The sequence below is a fragment of the Paramisgurnus dabryanus genome, chromosome 11, assembly GCF_030506205.2.
Source record: "Paramisgurnus dabryanus chromosome 11, PD_genome_1.1, whole genome shotgun sequence".
NCBI classification, from domain to species: Eukaryota; Metazoa; Chordata; class Actinopteri; order Cypriniformes; family Cobitidae; genus Paramisgurnus; species Paramisgurnus dabryanus.
The window spans coordinates 10,785,248-10,805,913 of NC_133347.1; the positions used below are offsets into that span (position 1 = coordinate 10,785,248).

Genomic DNA, 20,666 nt, shown 5'->3' on the forward strand with positions numbered 1-20,666 from the left:
ATTTGGGAATAAAACAAATAGGTGATAGGGTGAATTTATACACACTTTATATGATTTAAAGGTATTTATTAGTTGAATAAATAATGACATTTCTTTATTTCAAAATCATCAGACTTTTATTTTGATAAGCAGTGTGTTTTATGTAATGTCCCTATCAGGGTTATGTAACTGTAACTCAGTTTTTTTATTTATGGCCAAATGTTATTGTTTATAATAATAATAATATTAATAATAAACAATTTTAAATCAAACATTATGAATTAACCATATTATAAAAAATATAAAAAAACATGATCACATATAAAAAACGTAATGCCACAAGAATGTAATACATAAACCAGTTTTAGTCAAGTGTTTTGGGTATCAGTTTTGCCTTCTGTCCTTGAGGTAGAAAAGAATTGACTGAGGCTGAGTTGTTTGGGTCCTCCATTAATAGCACCATCCTTAAACTTTTTAATTTTGTTAGACTGTTTCTCTTTCCCAGGGGTGAGTTTTCTCTTTACATCCTTAAAGACAGTGAGAAATGTCAAAAAAAGAACAAAAAGAGCAAAACTTCAATAAGATAAAATATGAAAATAATACAAAAAATTCCTAAAAACAGCTAACTTTAGCAACATATTCAACTTACCCTGCTGTTTACTTTGCTTGAGGATTCATAGAGCTTCATAATCTATGTAATTAAACAAACAAAATCATTACATAGATAAATAATACCTATAGTCCCTTTAACACAAACAGTCTTTACTGGTAATTTATTAATAAATTGTAACCAACCATAACGTTTTGATACAGATGACGCATGCTTAAAAGTCGAGCAAACCTGAAGTTAACATCCAAATTTCTTCACCAAAGTTGTTTAAAACAGCTAAGCATCTATTTGCCAAATTACCAACATCCTTAGCACACCCTCTGTGAAGCCTAATGTGCAAACAGTACTGTTTGTTTAAGACGCAGGTTCTGTTTGACGACGCCCAATGCAATGTTGTTTGATCACGAGCAACTTCGCGACCGCCAGCGTTTGCCACAAATATGAAGACAACAAAATACAGACCGTGGGTATGAAGTCATAACCCGCCATTGTTTACAAATACAACACTGAGCTCGGTGTGCAGAACACAAATAGTGATTAAAAAAAAGTATAGCTTGTATTGAACTGTATGTCGCTTTGGATAAAAGCGTCTGCCAAATGCATAAATGTAATCTAAATGTATAAAAGATTCATATAAAAGAAGGTCTTAAACCTAAAAAGAATAATACACTGACCTATCATTCTTTGCTACGCACAACTACATCAATCTAGATTTACTCTAATACATACCTCTGAAACATTTTTTACATTTTACAAACTTTAAGTTGTAACACACCTTTTTAAGCCCAGTGGATACTGCTGCCCCCTGCAGGTCAGATTTAGTGAGCCAGCAGGTTTTCTGCTCCTGTTCTTTCTCTGAGCAGTCGGATACACAGACGGAAAACACAATATAGGTCTGATGGATGTGGGAAAAAATATGAACCACCTGACAGAGAAAATAAATATCAAATTATGACCAGAAATATAAACTGCATCCTTAATTCCTAATATGTTTGTTGAGTAAGCAGGGATTTTAAAATTACACTTAATTGCTTGACAATTTGTTTCTGAACCCAAAAGTACTCACCTCTCCAACAAACTGAAAGGAGTCTTTGTCCAGTGATGTTTCCAAAAATCTTTGCATCATGGTACATAACAAACCTCTATGTTTGTTCTCAGAGAGATCGGCGTCCAGGATCATGCTGGGTAGCTCCCACATTCCTGCCAAGAGTCCTGCAAATGAGCAAGACACACAGGAAACACTCAATATTATGCATTAGAATCAAACTAAGTTTTGATAAACAAGCACCGATAAGAGAAATTCATTGCTTTGTAATTTTTATAAAAATCTTAACTATTCTGCATGTGTCTTACCTTTGCTTGGTCTTTGAATGAGCAGATATTCAGTCTCTTCTCCTCTCTGACGTTGCACTATACAGGTTAAAGTTTTCTCCACACGTGAAGACTTTTTGACAGGCTTTCTTGGATAATTCTGCACCCCCAGTTGGGAATCCCAGTCCTCAGACAGACACAAATTACAACTGCCAGCATTCACTGTCGGTAAATCCATTTAAAAAAGACAGATGATTTAACATATGCATGACCAAATGTGGAATATACTTGCAAGAATATTGTGTGTTCAACAAAGGGAACTTACAACAATTTTCTATGTCAGGAACTGGGGTATTGAGTTTTGACGTAAGTTTTCTTTTAAGTATTTTGGAGTCCTTCTCTTGTTTAATGCTCACCTACAAAAAGGCATTCATTTTAACAGCATTGCGTTCGGTTTAAATAGAAAGGATATTGTAAAAAGCCGCTCTGCATTACCTGTCTAAAGGCATGGCAGTTGGTCTGAACGGGACACTGCCTGCAAAGCGGAGATTTTGGGGTGCACACTTTGGCCCCTAACTCCATCATCGCTTGGTTAAAATCCCCAGGTCTCTCTACGTCCACAAGTGTGTCTGCAATTTTCCTATTATAGACAAAAAAAATAATATAAATATAATTTAGGACAGGTTACTTAAAGGGGACATTTCACAAGACTTTTTTTAAGATGTAAAATAAATCTTTGGTGTCTTCAGAGTACATATGTGAAGTTTTAGCTTAAAATACCATATAAATAATTTATTATAACATGTTAAAATTGCCACTGTGTAGGTGTAAGCAAAAATGTGACGTTTTGGGTGTGTCCTATTAAAATGCAAATAAGCGGATCTCAGTACTTAAATTGCAGGGCTGAGGTGATAGTGCAGATTAAGGGTCTGTATTATCCCCTTCTGACATCACAGAGGGAGCCAATTATAGCACTTAAACATGGAAAAACTTTTTTATGATATGTTCCCTTTAAAAGTTAATCACATCCATCAGTGATAGATCGTTCAGTACCACAAGGCCTCTGTCACAGAAGGACCAGTGCTCTCTGCTCCTATGGCCCGAACCCGGCACAGAACTCGAATGACATTCCCATCAACTGCACCTGTGACCTGGACAACAACAAACAACACTATTATGTCAAATAAATGAAAATGACCAACTAACATTTGAACAAGGTTTTGTAAAAATACATACAGTTACAAGTTACCTGTCCAAGTGCTATAGAACCGATTGCCCCTGCTGTGTAACGTCCCACCCCAGGCAGAAGTTTTAAAAGTCCCTCTGTGGTCCTCGGCATCTGTCCATCCAGCTCTGATACTACCTGTTTTGAGGAAATCATGCCAAAATTATGGAGAACACATTTAATCTGGACTGTTCTGTGATTTATCTAAAATTTATCAGGACAGAAAACATTCACTATTGTGCGTTTACCTACTTTTTTAGCTCCTTCATGAAGCCTACGGCCCCGAGAGTAATATCCAAGACCCGCCCACATTTGGTTTACTTCCTGTTGGGAGAAACCAATACCCAGAGTCGTATAATAATAGAGTTACGACACTCACATAGACGTCCGTTGTAAGAATGGAATGCGGAAGTAACAGCGTTTCATGTAGTGACCGGTAGTGACGCATAGTTCCAAACGCAGCACTGAAGCCCATTCATTTCAATGGCACCTGCTGGTAAATCGATGAAATGACCGTTTCTCTTTACATTTTCGGACATTTCATTAATATAGTCAACAGTGATATTTTATGAACTCTGCTGTAGGTAATGATTATCGTTAATAATAACTAGTAACATTTTTATATTTTAATGAGTTGTGTATAATGCGTGAATAATATAGATTTAATGGTTTAATATGTTATTACTGGTGGCCATCTACTTTATACTTATCTTATTTATATATTACGAGTAACACTAGGGGGCAACAGCGACAAGCTAAATGCCTTATAAGAAAGTCACACTGCTTCACAATGCTGCTATGTGTTTCATTGTGTTTGGCAAGTAATACGAGTGATGTATCCTCGAAAATCATGTATGATTATATTAACATTTAATGTGAATTTAAAATATGAATTTAGTGTGTTTCTGTTATGCTTCACTGTTACAAATAACCACGTTGGCGATCTTTTTTTGTGATTTTAATATAGTAAAAGTGTAGGTATTATGTTTTTAGCAGATTGATACCTATTTATATAGCCATATTTTGCTACAAAAATAAAAGATAAACTGTGTTGCTGTAGTTGGTATAGATAACCACAGTTATATTTGGGTCACAATTAACTGTTTATCTTTATTAACTGATTTACTGTATTTCCATCACTCCCTAGTAAAAAAAAACCGTTATAAACACAGTAAGTATAGTGATCAATTCCCATTACAAGCTAATATTTACCTAAAATAGCTGAAAACCTATGCAAACAGATTGACAGCCCTGCTTGGTTTGGAACTGTAGAACGTTACATGAGTCACGTGACCGTGCGGCGGCGAGATCAAAGCGTTTCGTAACTCTGTTATTATACGACTCTGCCAATACCATAATAGAACGTAACAATTAATAAGATACCTTCCATCATTTGCGAGCTCTGTTTGTTATTTGTATATGAATGCCGCCACCACCATTACCTCCAATGTAGCTGCAGCAAGTTTTTCCACAGTCGGCCATCTCTATAAACAAAGACAGAAGATCATTAACAATTTTGGCATCCTGAACCTACTGTAGTATCACGCCAAAAGTCCTTGCTTACCTTCATCCACCTGTTATAGTAGTCTATCACAGTGGCAACTTGTGTCTGTTGTAACATGATTTCTGAGACCCACACTGCAAAGTTTGTATAACAAAATAAAGTCAGATAAAAACAATAATTGGACTGCAATGACATTACAACATTTTATACCTGCGTATGTCCTGATATTAACATCTGGTTCTGTCATAGCCTGTATTTATGATAAAATAAATAAAATAAAATGAGAGATGTACTATTGTTAAAACATGTCAAAGTATTAAAATAAACTAGTCTGCTTGTATTTACCACTGTCCTCCAGGGTAGGTCTCGTTTGTTGTGATCATACCAGAGTAGTAGTTGTGATCGGTATGCAGAAATTTCAGATGGATCATTGAAAAAGTGAAATGATGATGATTCTGATACAGATGGTTCCTCTGGATGAAATTACATTTTAAAGTAATTTTAGCACATGCAAACACACATGCTCAGCAGAAATACGGTTACTCTTTACCTTCTTTAATGGTAGCTTTTGATTTCTTTGTATTGCTGGACTTTATCGCCTCGGCATTCTCCAAAACCACACTTTTCCCCCTCTGCATAGCAGATCTTAACCTGCTCATGGTTACGGATCTAGAAGTTATTTATAAACGACGGGAAGAGTCACTAGGTGATCACCGCATAACTTTGTTCTCAAAAGCCTATACTAATTATAAAAACAAACCGTTATGCACATGGTTCCGATCGACTTTAGTCCGATTAAATGTTTATTAAATTATAAATAAAAAAAAACATGCCGCTTTGCGATTACCGACGTAATAATATTACGAAAACACGAAGCACGCGCGTTTCTTCTCCCGCGTCTGTTTCACTTCCTGGGGGCGGGGCGTTTTCGAACCAATAGCTGATTATATCACGCCCTCGTCAAAGCATAATAAAAAAAGAGGCGTGTCTAAATTATATAACGTAAGAAATAAGAAAAAGAATAAATATGAAAAATATTTATAAGAGAGGTAGAGAAAATTGGTTTTTATGTGACTAAAGTTGCTTTTTAATTACATTATGCAATTTGGTTAAGGTTTAACCAAGGTTTAAAGACGTGGACATCACATTTTTTGTTGTTTGCACCATAAATACTTAAATCTGTGCAACTGGAACCTGTTGTACACAACAATGGACAATTACACTGATTCATGTTCAAAGAAAAATATTTGGTTATTATATTTATTGGTTCTTCCTAGCTGAAAGAAATCTTTAGAAAAAAAGACAAACCATAGCTCGGGTCTTAGGAGGTTAAGCTTCTAAAAATCATAATGATCTTCTTTTTTCTGTCTTTCACCCTTCAAAATCCCTGTTTACAATTTATGTTTTGCCTAATGCCACACCCATTGTTCTGTCTTCACCCCACCTTAGCACTATACAGATTGAATTATAACTTAGACTTTGTTTAGTAAATGTTCACTTTTATTTTTTATATAAACACCAATATAAAGCAACTATAAAAATGATTTTGCAAAAAAACTTGTCTCCAACAGTGTTCAAGGATCCGAATTCTGCTCCTCGAGAACTGAGAAAATGAATGAAAGACAATAAAAAAGTTACAACAATATTTAAAATAAGCACTAATAAAAAAATATGAGACTACATACAACACTTTTTAAGATGTAAAATAAATATTTGGTGTCTCCGGAGTACGTATATAAAGTTTTTGCACAAAATACTCTATAGATAATTTATTATAGCATGTTAAAATTCCCACTTTGTTGGTGTGAGCAAAAATGTGCCATTTTGTATGTGTCCTTTAAAATGCAAATGAGCTGATCTCTGCACTAAATGGCAGTGTCGTGGTTGGATAGTGCAGATTGAAGGGGAGGTATTATCCCCTTTTGACATCACAAGGGGAGCCAAATTTCAATGACCTATTTTTTACATGCTTGCAGAGAATGGTTATCAAAACAAAGTTACTGGGTTGATATTTTTCACATTTTCTAGATTAATAGAAGCACTGGGGACCCAATTATAGCACTTCAACATGAAAAAAGTCAGATTTTTATGATATGTCCCCTTTAAATAAACTCACCAGATGTTGTGTTATTTGACCGCAAAATATCAGCCTGAATCTTGTTCATGTTCAAATGCAGACACTCTGCATTGTGCTGTAAACAATACAGATAAGTTAAAAACAACTTTGTTAAGACCATAGACAAACACACATACAAATTTAATGATAAATTATATGTCTTAAGTTTAAATGTATAGCGGAGGATTTTCTCGAATTTTAGAAAAGAACCGCCTTCTCCACTTTTTAAAAAAATGCAATTGCACAACACTCCTGATTGACAACTAGGAGGACCAATAGTCTTGATGATCCACATGGAAAAAGAAAATCTTTCGCAATACCTTTAAGTTAGGAACTTCAGAGGCAAACTATATGGAGGAAGGGACCTCACCATGAAAGTCTCAAACAATGTTGTGCCCATTGCTCTGCGTACATCCTCTTCCACAACAGGGTACATGCGCACAAAATGCTAAACACAATGCATATTAAATCTTAGTTACTGCTTGTTGAGAAATATGACACCATGAGAATTTTTTTTTTAACTGTACCTCCAAAGCCAGACTTGCTTGTTTCTGTGTATCTGCATGTTCCTGATTACCCACTGCATACAGTAAGTGAGGGATAACATTGAGAGACAGCAGATCTTTAGATATCTCCTCACTGCTCTGTGTCAGAATCCTGTAACATCACAATATACTGAACATGGTAAATGCAACACAACAAAAAAAAATGTCTATAAACTCAGAAAGGACACTACAGGTAGCTATCTTTATATAACCTTCAGGTAGATATCTTGAAGACATTGATTTTACCTTATTGTTCGGGCAGCAGCTGCTTGCTGAAGGAACACAGGGAGTGAGTCCATTATTTTAGCTCTAGCTGGATCTAACAAAACAATTATGACTGTTTTTCACAAAATTTTAAAAACTTCATATGAAGTTTATTTTTAAAAAATGTATGTCAAATAAATGAATAATTGATAAAGACACAATCTAAGTTTGTTCTTCATCTTATGTGTTTGCTCCATATTAAAAAAAAAAAAAAACAGATCATACCCTCCAGAATCTTGTGTTTGGAGAATTCCTCTTTGCTGGGTTTGAGAAGATCCACCAGACCCCTGAGAAGTGCAGGTTTTACCTCTGATCTCATAAGCACTGTTATCAGTTCTGTGGCTGTAATACAAAGACAAAATGCAAAACTTACAAAAAATAATACAAATACAAAAATCTTGTTTTACAAAAAAGTTGTTACTAACAACTAGTCTCTTAACTTTACCCTACACTCTCAGAAAAGGGTCCAAGAGCTGTCACTGGGGTGGTACCCCTCAAAAAGTGCAATGCATATTAGTACCTTAAAGGTCACGTTCTTCCTGATCCCATTTTTTAAACCCTAGTTAATGTGTAATGTTGCAAAAATACCATAAATAATACCTGTAAAATGATAAAGCTCAAAGTTCACTGTCAGGCGACATATTTTCTTTAACAGAATTCCTCTTTCAAAGCCTACAGCGAACGAACGTTTGGACTACAACCCGCTTTAAAGGGATAGTTCGGCCAAAAATGATATTAAACCCATGATTTACTCACCCCCAAGCTGTCCGAGTTGCATATGTTCATCGTTTTTCAGACAAACACATTTTCGGATATTTTAGAAAATGTTTTCGATCTTTCAGTTGATTAAATGTAATGTTACGGGGTCCACGACCTTCAAGTCCAAAAAAAGTGCGTCCATCCTTCACAAATTAACTCCAAATGGCTCCAGGATGATAAACAAAGGTCTTCTGAGGGTAATCCGCACGGTGTTGTTGTAGAAAATATCCATATTTAAAATGTTATTAACGTAATTAAGTACCTTCCGGTAGCGCCGCCATCTTAGTCGCGTCCACATTCAGGATGAGAGCTTACGCAGCGTACGGAGGTTTCTCTGCTGCTGCTCTGTGCCCCCGCCCTCTGAATTTGTCATACGTCACTAAGAAAAGTGCGTACACTACGCTAATACTCTCTCCTGAATGCGGACGCGACTAAGATGGCGGCGCTACTGGAAGGTATTTATTTACGTTAATAAAGTTTTAAATATGGATATTTCTACAACAACACCCCACGGATTACCCTCAGAAGACCTTTGTTTATCATCCTGGAGCCGTTTGGATTTTATTTGTGAAGGATGGACGCACTTTTTTTGGACTTGAAGGTCGTGGACCCCGTTACATTACATTTAATCAACTGAAAGATCTAAAACATTTTCTAAAATATCCGAAAATGTGTTTGTCTGAAAAACGATGGACATATGCAACTCGGACAGCTTGGGGGTGAGTAAATCATTTGTTTAATATCATTTTTGGCCGAACTATCCCTTTAATGACGTCAGTAAAACGTTTTTTTGACTAACCTCTGCCCACAGGAATACGTCAGTCACCAGGTTTGGCTCAAATGGCTCTGCTTAGCAAAGCTGCTATCGAATCACAACACACTAAACAAACTACACAATCAGAGCTCGTTACGTATTTCTGAAGGAGGGACTTCCTAAAACAAGAAAGATATCAGTCCGTTTTAAAGACAGTGAAAACAGCACTATACAGATAAGTAAATTGTGTGAAACATTTACATGTACAACATGAACACATTTTATATTGCCCACTATAAACACAATGAAAGCTTCAAAAACATAGAAAGAATGGGAGCTTTAAAGGTAAATATTCCCAGTGATAGCTTTTGTACCTCTATTTCTGACAGTGTACCGTACCACTACTCAGTGTCATCATCATACAAATATTCAGCATTTTATGATACATTCTTATAGGACAAAGATCTGGTTGCTGGTCTGGAGGTGAATATAACAAAAGTATACTGTACACCTACCTTCATATTGCACTTCTAAATGTATGGATCTCAACAAACTCAGTAAGGGCTCCACTATGCTGTGATGAGCTATTTTTACAATAGGCTGAAAAAAAATGGGATTGTTTTCATCAAAATGATTAAATATTGTATTAAATAATGTATCATTTGTCTACATGTTTCTTTAAACAATTAAACATTCCTCTAGTCCAGATTACCATCCGACAACGCGATTGTACCTGCACTATGCACAGAGTCTGCAGGACAAGTTGCTGTGCTCTTGGTGAGGTGCAGGTCATAAGGGCTATCAGGCCCTTGTACACCTGGTTCTGGTATTTGGAGTTTCCATGGGCCAAGGACTTGAGCAGGGTGGTGGCTGTCTCTTGAGTTCCCTCTGCCTTAGACTTGGCCAAACATTCAGCGACTGCCTTCACACCTGTCAGTCAAAAAACAGATGTGAGACCTGAAGCCAGGATATACTGTATGTGTGTCGATAAGGTTGACTTTCAAAATCCCCACCTTTCTAAACAGATCCAGATTGCATTACTAGTATATCGGCTTTATCAGCACTGTATTGTGTTGTCAAAAGTTATACTGAACTATAGATGTCCTACTTTTATCATTGCCAGTTTGGCTTTTTATGTGTTAAGTACCGTAGCTTTCACAGATAAGTTCTTTATATTTTTGACCCTCGTTGGCGATGATCTGGAGCAAGTGAAGAGCCTCGATCTTATCCTCGTCTTTGAGGTTCTCTTGGCCTAAAATCTCAAGAAGTGTCAAAACTGCACCCATCTCCAGAAATTCCATCAGGTACTGATGACTGATTGCACAACAAACAAATGGATAACATTAAAAACAAATTATTTTTGTTGATAAGTATATAGAGGTGATATTTTGTTAAATCTTCATGTTAACCTGTGCATTTTTGACATTTAGGGGAAGTTTCCCAGACAGGGTTTGAATTAATTCATGCCTATATCTTAGTTGTATTAGGACATTTAAGTAGTTTTTACAAAACAAACGTGCATCTTGAGATAAAACATTGACATTAATATATGTTAAGAGATGTCAGTGCAAGGTGTTTTTTAAATTAAGGCAGCTCAAACATGCGTTTTAGACTGAGACTAGATGCAATATAGCATTGATTTGGTATTTTACTTGCTGCTGGCAGAGAGGAAAACCCCAAGTGCTTTGAGCTGAAGATTCAGACATGTTCCAAACATATATCTGGAAGTACAACATGTAAGGAAGGACAAATACAGTATGACTGACATCCAGTTTAATTGGTTGCATTTCAGTCAAACAAACAGGATTGATCTCATATGTAAATAATAAGGTGCAACCATATGGATACGTTAGTCTCATCCAGGCAGTGAGCCGAGCAAGGAATAAGCTGGCAACCTGAGCAAACTCAAGCTCAAGTTCAGGAAAAGTTTTTCCAGTGTTTTTGGCTATAAAGTCACTCAGCATCCGGCTGCGCACTGCTTTACTGCCATGATCCCATTCACGGAGAAGACACATCACGTGATCTATAGATGCTTTCTCTTTACTGCTAAACATCACTAAAAAACATATTCACAACATTTATTTTATTGTTTTAACTTAAAATCATTTTATATTGCCATAAAATATAAACAATGTTAGCTCATTGACAAAATGTTAAATTCTCTTGGATAAAAGCGTCTGCTAAATAAATATATGTAAATGTAAAAACAGTACACACCATAGACGTTCCGATTGTTGACCTTTTTCACAAACACGATGTCTAGAGAAAGTGTTAAGTCTGTTATAGCTTTATTCTACACACTCAAAAGAAAAAATACGCTGATACACATGGCAAAACCTAAAAGTTTAACGTTAGCCTACCAGTTATTGACGGATTTGTTTACCAGATGCAGCGATGTGCACTTCACTTCCGTCAAGTTTGCGGTTGCCATGGTGTCTGACGCACGCTCGCGGTGTCCATATTGGGATCACTCAGCTCAGCGGTTATATCAGCATATTGTAATGTGTGATTACACTTTTCTACAGTTTTTTATTGTATCATTCTGATGTTAGTTAATTCCAATACAATTGTTCATGTAAGTGCCTATGTTTTAATTTAAAGCTTTTGATTTTAATATGTATTAATAATGCTGAAAATAACAAGATGAATAAATGCTGTAGACGTATTCATCAGTAGTTCATTAGCTAATGTGTTAACTAATATTAATAACAATCTTATTGTGTTACTGATAAATTATTCATTACAGGTTTTTCCTTGAAAAAAAAAAACATAGACACTGACAGTAATTTTAACTCTATTTAATTACATTTCAAAGAAAATACATTCACATGCATGGGGATGTATTTACTGTAAATAGATTAAAACTGGGAATCTATTTGAGATTACAAACAATCATGATTACTGTAACTGTAACAATTGCATACAGTCATTTATCTATACTGTCTACTACAGATATCCTGGTGATAAATACTATTGTCAACAATAACAGTTTACTCAACTCATTTTGGGTTACAATACAGTTTTCCTTTGTTCCCGTTGTTCAAGGTGCAAACATGGTCAAGGTGCAATAGGCTTCCTATAAACAAAGCTCTTTTAACATAGCACCCGGCTTAAAATGTAACTGAAGAGAGTTTGATTGTCTGACACAAGAACCAAGACCGTTGCAACGTGCAGGGCTAAAAAGCAAGGCCTCCTGTCCTGTGCTGTCAAAAGTAAATGCTGTCATTTATCTTTTCCTATTCATGCGAATCTTGTACCTTTTGAATTTCCTGTTTGAAAATGAAAAAAACTTACTTTTAGACATATATATACATGTACATATTAAACAAGGAAACATGGCACATGTCAACACAATGCAATTAAAGATGTGAAATCTTTTTACCTCAATAAGAACACTTTTAAGTTTTTCGTAGGCCTCTTCCAAGTCATCATTAATGATAACAAGGTCGAAAGTTCCAGGTTCTTTACCTACAGAAGAGAAAATGACCCAAGAGTTAAATCCTCTCTCCCTCAGACTCTAAAGACTGAGATAGATGATCATTCGCTGAAAGTTTCACTTACTCAGCTCCATATCAATTCTCGCTGCCTCCAGACGCTTTTGTAGACTTTCTTCTGTCTCTGTTTGTCTGTCTCTCAGACGCTTTTCCTGTACAAAAAAATAATAGTCTAAGCCAATGTTTCTCAAGCTTTACAAATCCAGGGACCAACACCATAAGCCAATGGTCCCTAAATGTACCCTTCCAAAAAGTACAACTTTGAACGTCAGCGGTACATAGCCTACTGTATTGCTACCAAATAGTACATATGATATAAGTACCTCAAAGGTTAATACTGGTAGCAAATATATGCACATCTACACCTACATGGTACATAATAGGACGGTTTTAAAGGGAACTGCCCCAATGATGGTGTTTTTGAGGGTGTATACAGCATAATAAATTGTCTTTACTTACCAAGATCTCCATTGATGGTGGCTGGATGGAGATATAGATTGGATTTAGATCAGTCTTTTTGATGTTTTTTACACCTTGCATATCAACATCCAGGATGCAGATGAGGTTTTGTGCCTGAACATCCGTTATAGATGATTTACTGTAGGATGAGGTCGCATAAAAATAGGTAAATAGTCACATACATTTTTTTTACGTTAACCTTATTCTACCACAAAATAAAACATATGTGACCCTGGACCACAAGACCAGTTGTAAGTAGCACTGGTATATTTGTAGCAATAGCCAACAATACATTGTATAGGTCAAAATTAGCAATTTTTTTTCGAAAATCATTAAGATATTACAGGTGCAGTGTGTAATTTTTAAAAGGATCTCTTGACAGGAATGCAAAATAATATTCAAAACTATATTATCAGGGGTGTATAAAGAAAGACCTTTCATAATGTGTTTATTACCTTAGAATGAGACGTTTTTATCTACATACACAGAGGGTCCCCTTACATGGAAGTCGCCATTTTTGGGCTGACATAGCAAGCCCTTAACAGACAACTTTTTTTTACTAAGTTGTCTCCGACGATGACATGTTTGTCCAGTGGCGGCTACCGTAGCCTCTCTATGTGTTTCAAAAATGAGGGGTGACCAGTGGACTGAGCGTTGGTTGCAATTCGCAACCTCACCACTAGATGCTGCTAAAATTTACACACTGGACCTTTAAATGTTTCATGAAGACTTTCTGTAAATTTTCTACTGTAAAATGTATTTATCATTAGTAATATGTGTTGCTAAGGACTTTACTTGGACAACTTTAAAGGGGATTTTCTCAATATTTAGATTTTTTGCACCCTCAGATTCCAGATTTTCAAATAGTTGTATCTTGGCCAAATATTGTCCTATCCTGACAAACTATACATTAACAAAAAAGCTATTTATTCAAATGATGTAAAAATCTCAGTATCACACTTTTGTCTGTCCAATCTGAAGTGATCCCAGGTCAAAAAGACGTAGTATTTAATGTATTAAAAATATACTTAAAATACAAATAGTATGTTTATAATACATTTGTATTTCCAACATACTTATTTGAAGTGTATTAAAAATACGTTAAATTGCATTTAAACATATTTTTTAAAAGTATACTAGAAGTACACTTGTAATAAATATATACTTAAGTACATTTTTAAGAAATATGCTAAACTTAAGAATATTTTAAATGTATTTATATTAAGTGTACTAGAAGTACATTGGTAATAAATATATACTTAATTACATTTTTAAGAAATATGCTAAACTTAAGAATATTTTTAATGTATTTATATTAAGTGTACTAGAAGTACATTGGTAATAAATATATACTTAATTACATTTTTAAGAAATATGCTAAACTTAAGAATATTTTTAATGTATTTATATTAAGTGTACTAGAAGTACATTGGTAATAAATATATACTTAATTACATTTTTAAGAAATATGCTAAACTTAAGAATATTTTTAATGTATTTATATTAAGTGTACTAGAAGTACATTGGTAATAAATATATACTTAATTACATTTTTAAGAAATATGCTAAACTTAAGAATATTTTTAATGTATTTATATTAAGTGTACTAGAAGTACATTGGTAATAAATATATACTTAATTACATTTTAAAGAAATATGCTAAACTTAAGAATATTTTTAATGTATTTGTATTAAGTGTACTAGAAGTACATTGGTAATAAATATATGCTTTATTACATTTTTAAGAAATATGCTAAACTTAAGAATATTTTTAATGTATTTATATTAAGTGTACTAAAAGTATGCTGGTAATAAATATATGCATAATTACACTTTTAAGAAATATGCTAAACACAAATGTACTTCTAGTGAAGTTTTAGTATATTTGGATAAAACATACTTTTTTCAAAACATGATTCATTAATTGTAATAAGCTAACATTGAACTTTCCTCAAGCCTTTCAACATTATATCATTCCGATTGCACAATAAGCTATTTTTTCAAAGATTTGCTTAAAATCTTACTTGTTTAATTTCAAAATCTTGTTTAATTTCAAACAACACACGTGACACACGTGACTAAACCTGATTGGTTGTTGTCATAGTAACACGTCACGGTGCTATTTGAAACTTGTTCAGTTTAGTTCAGTTGTTCACGGTGCATGCGGTTGCTTGCATTAAACGTATAAACTGTTAAATTAGATGGCGACTCTGCATTAAACGTATTTATTTAATTAATCGGCGATCATATTTCACCAGAGGACTAAGATAAAACAACTCGATTTAAAATATGAGCAGTTTTAGTGGATCTGACGTTGAGGGAAAAAGTATTTCGCTTTTTGTTTGGAGATGAACGAGACAACACGAGGGTAAGTGATGACAGATTTTCACATTTCTTTATTTAGTTAACTATTAAATAAGTAAAACATTACATTACATTTAACCCAGCTTCTTTATGTAACGTTATGTCTGTGTTGCGTGTGGTAATTGGAACATCTTTATTTTCTGACTAACGTTAGGCACTTCTCTTAAGCATTTCAGAAATCATTAAAACCTTTCTTTTTTTTTTAGCACAGCGACATAAATATGACCAACCAGATCCCAAGTAGACAGGAACAAATGAAGATATAGCGCATAGAAAGACTTATTCTTGGTGGTAAGTTTGTTGTTGCTATTTGATTTCACGTTTAAGTTTTTCTAATGTTTCTCTTGCAACGCTAACGTTAGTTTAAAATGAATGTTTGAGCTGTCTTACCTGAAAATACCATGATATGACCATATGGTTATTATAACTCCAGTAATGTTCAATGGCTAATGTTTATATCAGTTCAATCTTGACAACCTTATTGTCTTTTTGTTTATTTTTAAATGTATTTCTAATTACATATGGACACAAAAATGACATTGTAAGAAGGGATACTTTTATGAGAGATTGTAAAACTGCCGAGGCTGGGTTTGATTATATTATATTGTCTTAATATATTGTACTCGGGGTAAGTAAATCTTAAAACGAAAACAAATCATTAATCATCATTTACCTGCCTGTTGTTTTTCAGATCAACTGCTATTGACATTTTTGAATCGGGGCAAATGTGGAGTGAAGAAAAACGTTTGCAACACATCCATTCCAGGTGGCTAATTTCTGTCCTTTTGAATTATTCTTGTAAAAAACGTTTTTTTATTGTAAAGCTGTAAGGGACTTGGCCTAGTCATCATTGCACCATTTGGCAGGGCACCAGACTAACTTTTTTTACTAGGAGCACAGTGGCCCCCAACTGAAAATTTTAGGGGCGCAACCAGAACATTTAGGGGCACACACGGTAAAACAACATGCTAACCAAATATTCACATGTCTGCTAATTTAGACTGTATTACTAATAAATACTTTAATTATAGATTCAGAAAGTACAATGTGCTGTTTCAGATTAGTGTCATATCCACTGATCTATATAAATGACTGGATTGCACATGACGTCACACTTGTGAAGCCACCGCGCCGCCATGTTGGTATACCCAAACGTTCTATTTAATCAATGGACGTTATCAGATTTTAATGATAAAACATCACTTTACTCATCTTCGTTTTTATATCTGAAGTTACCCTGTACATTATTACAACACAGACGTCCAAAGCATGTAAATAGTTATTTACTGAAAGTTGTACATTTTGCATTTTAAACAGTTATTATACATTCATCTTTATTACAGTATCAGATCAGCAGACAGACCGCAGCATATTTAGTATTAATGACAATAAACGTGCTCATTCTGAAATCTAAATAAATAATCATGCTTTGTACAGTATGTGCATGCAATAATTTGCTAGTTTTGTAATTATGTTATCTTAACTTACAAGTTACCTAAACTTATTTAGAGATATAACGCTGACCGTCACAGTGTAGCTGAATGTCAAAAAAAACTTTATTTATACCCGTGTCATTAGCAAATGCAGCAGACACACTCACCTTAACGTTTTTTTATAAATCCATTATCCTGCCCGATTAAAACATAAACATTGCAAATAACACCAGAATTAACAAATAATTAACGTACACATATCCTAAAAATTAACCTTGTGTAACTGATACGCTGTAAAGGGGGTAAATTTTGATCATGATTTTGAATGGAAGTCAATGACGCTCTCTGCCGGTTGGGTATACCAAGATGGCGGCTCGAACTCTGCGCTGGCTTCACCTCACGCAGTTACGTCAAGCGTTCTATGCGCAATCCAGTCATTTATATAGATCAGTGGTCATATCACAAAAAAGGTCAAATTTGCTGGTCGCACATGTGCGACCGGATGTAAAATTCAGTGGCACACTCTCAAATTTAGGTGGCAAAATGCCACCATTTGATAGCAGTCTGGAGCCCTGTTTGGCATCATTTCTGATTTCCTTAAATCTCCTTAAACAGAGGTGAACCTTAAGTTTGCAAGACCACAATAGACAAACAATGGAAAATGATCTAGGTTCAAATAAAACACAATTATCAATGTAAAACATATCCTGTAATACACACAGGTTGCTTTATTTCATGAGCCTGTTCTAATCCTATTTTCATTCCCACTTGTAGAGTGCTCTGACAGATAAAACTGACACGCTTGATGAGGACACAGTCAAGCTTTAAAAGGTAAACTGAGAAGTTAACAAAACTTCCATACATGCATATCTATGCCAATTTATTTTAAACATGGATATCCAAATGTTCATTCATTATTGGTTAATTGGTATATTCTGTTTCCTTTTCACAGCCCGTGTGATAAAGCAGTCTTCAATTACTACGGTGTCTGAATTGCAAGAAGAAGTCACCCTCCACTTAAACATGTGACATCTAAACTGTTTTGTGTTTTAGTTCAGCTTTTTATAGGTTTATCTTAAGTTGGTTAAAGGCAGAGTGCACTATTTTTGAAAGCCAATGTTAACATTTGAAATTACCTAAACAAACATGCCTCTACCCCAATATAATCTGGACCTTCTTTTGATAGAGCCACCACACACATACGCAACCCCGGCAAGGATGTCAGTTAGTAGACACGCCCCTTACTGATGGTTGGCATCAAAGTGTGTTTTGGTAGTCGGCCCAATTTCCTTTTCCAAAGCGTTTTTCAAACATTGTGCACTCCGTCTTTAAATTGCACTTAAAACATTTTTTTTTCAGTAACTTTTTATGCAGAGAATTACATTATGATTATTATATAATCATTGCTTATGAATATTTAGTGATTGCATATTCATAGTGTACTTTTCATTAATACATTTAATGTTAATGTTGTACAATTTGATAGAAGTAGCTCTGTAATTGCATTTCTCTGATATTTGTTTTATATGTTTCTCTTTGGTCAAGAGATTATGTATGTCTCTGTGCTTGATTAATTTACTTTAGGTATTTTTGTAATGTACACAACACAATATGAAGTATATTAAATTGTTCTGTATTCAAAATCTGTGTATGTGTCTTAAAATTTAATGATTTTAATATAACATTTTAAATATTAAAAACAGCTTTATAATAAAATAGTAGTGTAATGCTAATACATTTCTATTAATGTAATGCTAGTATATTTCTAATATGCTGAAGTACTATTAAAGTGTTCTTAAAGCACAGTTAAATTAAGCTTTAAATGTATTCTAACTGTATTTTTAAGTGTATTAGAAGTGCATTTCAAATGAATTTTAAAGAAGTACACTTAAATTGCACTAAATATATTTGAAGTTGTTCCAATTTAACACAATTTCAATATATTAAATATAATGCAAATAGATTAAAATTGACTTTAAATATATCTTGAAATGCATTTAATATATTTGAAGTGGGTTCAATATAATACATTTAATATGCATTTAGTATAGTAGCTTTTAAATATATTAAGTATGTCCCAAAAAATACTATTTAAATATATTTCTTTTTCACCTGGGATTTACCATTACAATGGCTGACTCCAGTGACTTGCGGTGACAGCATGTTATTATTTACTTCTAAAGTCATTATTTAGAGCTTAAATAACTAACCTGGTTCCATACATGTTTCCAGAAAACTCTGCATTCTCAATGAAGTCATCCTGGTCAATTCCTTCTTGCATCTTCTCTTTCGTAACAAAATGGTAATCTTGGTTGAGTACAAAACAAATGCAGAATAAGGGTTAAACCGAACAATTTACGACAGATATAAAATACGTCAGAACAGTGTTTAAAGGAATAGTCTACTCATTTTCAATATTAAAATATGTTATTACCTTAAATAAGAAGAATTGATACATCCCTCTATGACTCGATAGCATTTAGCTTAGCCCCATTCATTCAATGGTACCACTCAGAGATAAAGTTAGAAGTGACCAAACACATCAACGTTTTTCCTATTTAAGACGAGTAGTTATACGAGCAAGTTTGGTGGTACAAAATAAAACGTAGCGCTTTTCTAAGCGGATTTAATAGAGGAACTATATTGTATGGCGGAACAGCACATTTGGAAGTACTTCAACTCGCCTGAAAAATCCGCTCCCCTTCTCCCTCTCATAATGGGAGAGGGAGGGTGTTACTGCGCCGAGTCGAAGTACTCCCAAAATGCTGTTCCGCCATACAATATAGTTCCTCTATTAAATCCGCTTAGAGAAGCGCTACGTTTTATTTTGTACCACCAAACTTGCTCGTATAACTACTCGTCTTAAATAGGAAAAACGTTGATGTGTTTGGTCACTTCTAACTTTATCTCTGAGTGGTACCATTGAATGAATGGGGCTAAGCTAAATGCTATCGAAGTGTAGCAGCGCGCCCCAGCGCTTAAGATGATAGAGGGATGTATCAACTCTTCTTAGAGTAAAGGTAATAACATAGTTTAATATTGAAAATGAGTAGACTATTCCTTTAAGCAATTTTACAGCCTAACAACAACACTAAATGTTTTAGCAGGAGGGTATTAAATGTTTTTTTCAATATCTTTACACAATTGTTTTCACTGTATAGGTTTTAACTGATGGTCTGAAGTCTGACATTAACTTTCAGATACACTTTTTAAAATTCAACATGTATGTGACCCTGTCTGTGAAATGCAGGCTAAAGTTTCAGAATATACATTTTAAGATTAAAGCATTGATTCCTAAATATGTATTTCGTATATTTATGTATAGCGTGTAATGCACTGAAGTCGCTTTAAATAAAAGCGTATGCCAAATGTTGTTATATTTATACAGAATGACCTTTACATTATGTGGGATGATTTTATGGAGAAAATTATGACTTTGGACTGGGTCTAAAAATGACTCACAGATTGGGTCACATTTATGTGATTCATTTGTCATGTTTCCTTATCTTTGTAAGACGCTTTGCTTCTGCTAAATGCCAAAAAGTAAATGTGCATTTCTGTGTGAACAACAGTTTTACTGTATTTTGTCAGGTTCATACCATATACTCCAAAGCAGGACATCAGAGGGAATCTATAGCAGGATGAAGACAACGCAAGACAAACAATTCACAACAAAAACTACAGGAGCCCACAACATTGAAATATATCATCCATTAAAGAACTGCAAGGTAGACATCCATTAGCATAACAACTGTCAGTCGTACAAGTAAATTTACAAAAGACAGGAAAAAGAAAGAAAACTATGACAAGAATTACAAAACACTACACATAAACCATTTTCCATTCCAC

At 34.4% G+C, this 20,666-nt stretch overlaps 2 protein-coding genes and 1 long non-coding RNA gene across 3 annotated transcripts; 1 reads left to right on the forward strand and 2 right to left on the reverse strand.

The window, feature by feature from the left end:
- Positions 1-91: 91 nt before the first annotated feature.
- Positions 92-11,340, reverse strand: mutyh (mutY DNA glycosylase). Its single transcript, XM_065246704.2, has 27 exons — positions 11,285-11,340; positions 10,916-11,123; positions 10,720-10,788; positions 10,215-10,381; positions 9,801-9,997; positions 9,583-9,667; positions 7,780-7,896; positions 7,537-7,609; positions 7,273-7,402; positions 7,116-7,193; positions 6,746-6,821; positions 6,074-6,080; positions 5,180-5,298; positions 4,975-5,102; positions 4,840-4,879; positions 4,690-4,763; positions 4,568-4,609; positions 3,374-3,449; positions 3,150-3,259; positions 2,954-3,051; positions 2,396-2,540; positions 2,226-2,316; positions 1,943-2,122; positions 1,656-1,801; positions 1,365-1,514; positions 629-670; positions 92-506 (listed from the first exon to the last, which is right to left on the reverse strand). Exons 2-27 carry the CDS (start codon positions 11,119-11,121, stop codon positions 348-350), a joined length of 2,805 nt encoding a protein of 934 aa, XP_065102776.2. The 5' UTR covers positions 11,122-11,123; positions 11,285-11,340; the 3' UTR covers positions 92-347.
- Positions 11,341-12,184: 844 nt separating this feature from the next.
- Positions 12,185-19,171, reverse strand: guk1b (guanylate kinase 1b). The gene is made up of 5 exons (XM_065247897.2): positions 19,028-19,171; positions 13,021-13,159; positions 12,629-12,713; positions 12,450-12,535; positions 12,185-12,336 (listed from the first exon to the last, which is right to left on the reverse strand). Exons 1-5 carry the CDS (start codon positions 19,096-19,098, stop codon positions 12,304-12,306), a joined length of 414 nt encoding a protein of 137 aa, XP_065103969.2. The 5' UTR covers positions 19,099-19,171; the 3' UTR covers positions 12,185-12,303.
- On the forward strand, positions 15,072-17,997 carry LOC135729218 (uncharacterized). The gene is made up of 5 exons (XR_010525636.2): positions 15,072-15,388; positions 15,591-15,675; positions 16,076-16,150; positions 17,592-17,648; positions 17,770-17,997. It is a non-coding gene; the product is annotated as an uncharacterized lncRNA (long non-coding RNA).
- Positions 19,172-20,666: the final 1,495 nt, after the last annotated feature.

What these genes read in the sequence shown, in the direction of transcription:
- guk1b (XM_065247897.2), bottom strand. Translation starts at nt 19,098, where the DNA reads ATGCAAGAAGGAATTGACCAGGATGACTTCATTGAGAATGCAGAGTTT. An exon ending in GGAAACATGTATGGAACCAG is followed by an intron (nt 13,160 to 19,027) that starts GTTAGTTATTTA and finishes CTCATCCTACAG; the next exon opens with TAAATCATCTATAACGGATG. An exon ending in TTAAAAGTGTTCTTATTGAG is followed by an intron (nt 12,337 to 12,449) that starts GTAAAAAGATTT and finishes ATTTTCAAACAG; the next exon opens with GAAATTCAAAAGGTACAAGA.
- mutyh (XM_065246704.2), bottom strand. Translation starts at nt 11,121, where the DNA reads ATGTTTAGCAGTAAAGAGAAAGCATCTATAGATCACGTGATGTGTCTT. An exon ending in CATTGTTTGAGACTTTCATG is followed by an intron (nt 6,822 to 7,115) that starts GTGAGGTCCCTT and finishes TATTGTTTACAG; the next exon opens with CACAATGCAGAGTGTCTGCA. An exon ending in CATTCAAAGACCAAGCAAAG is followed by an intron (nt 1,802 to 1,942) that starts GTAAGACACATG and finishes GCTCATTTGCAG; the next exon opens with GACTCTTGGCAGGAATGTGG.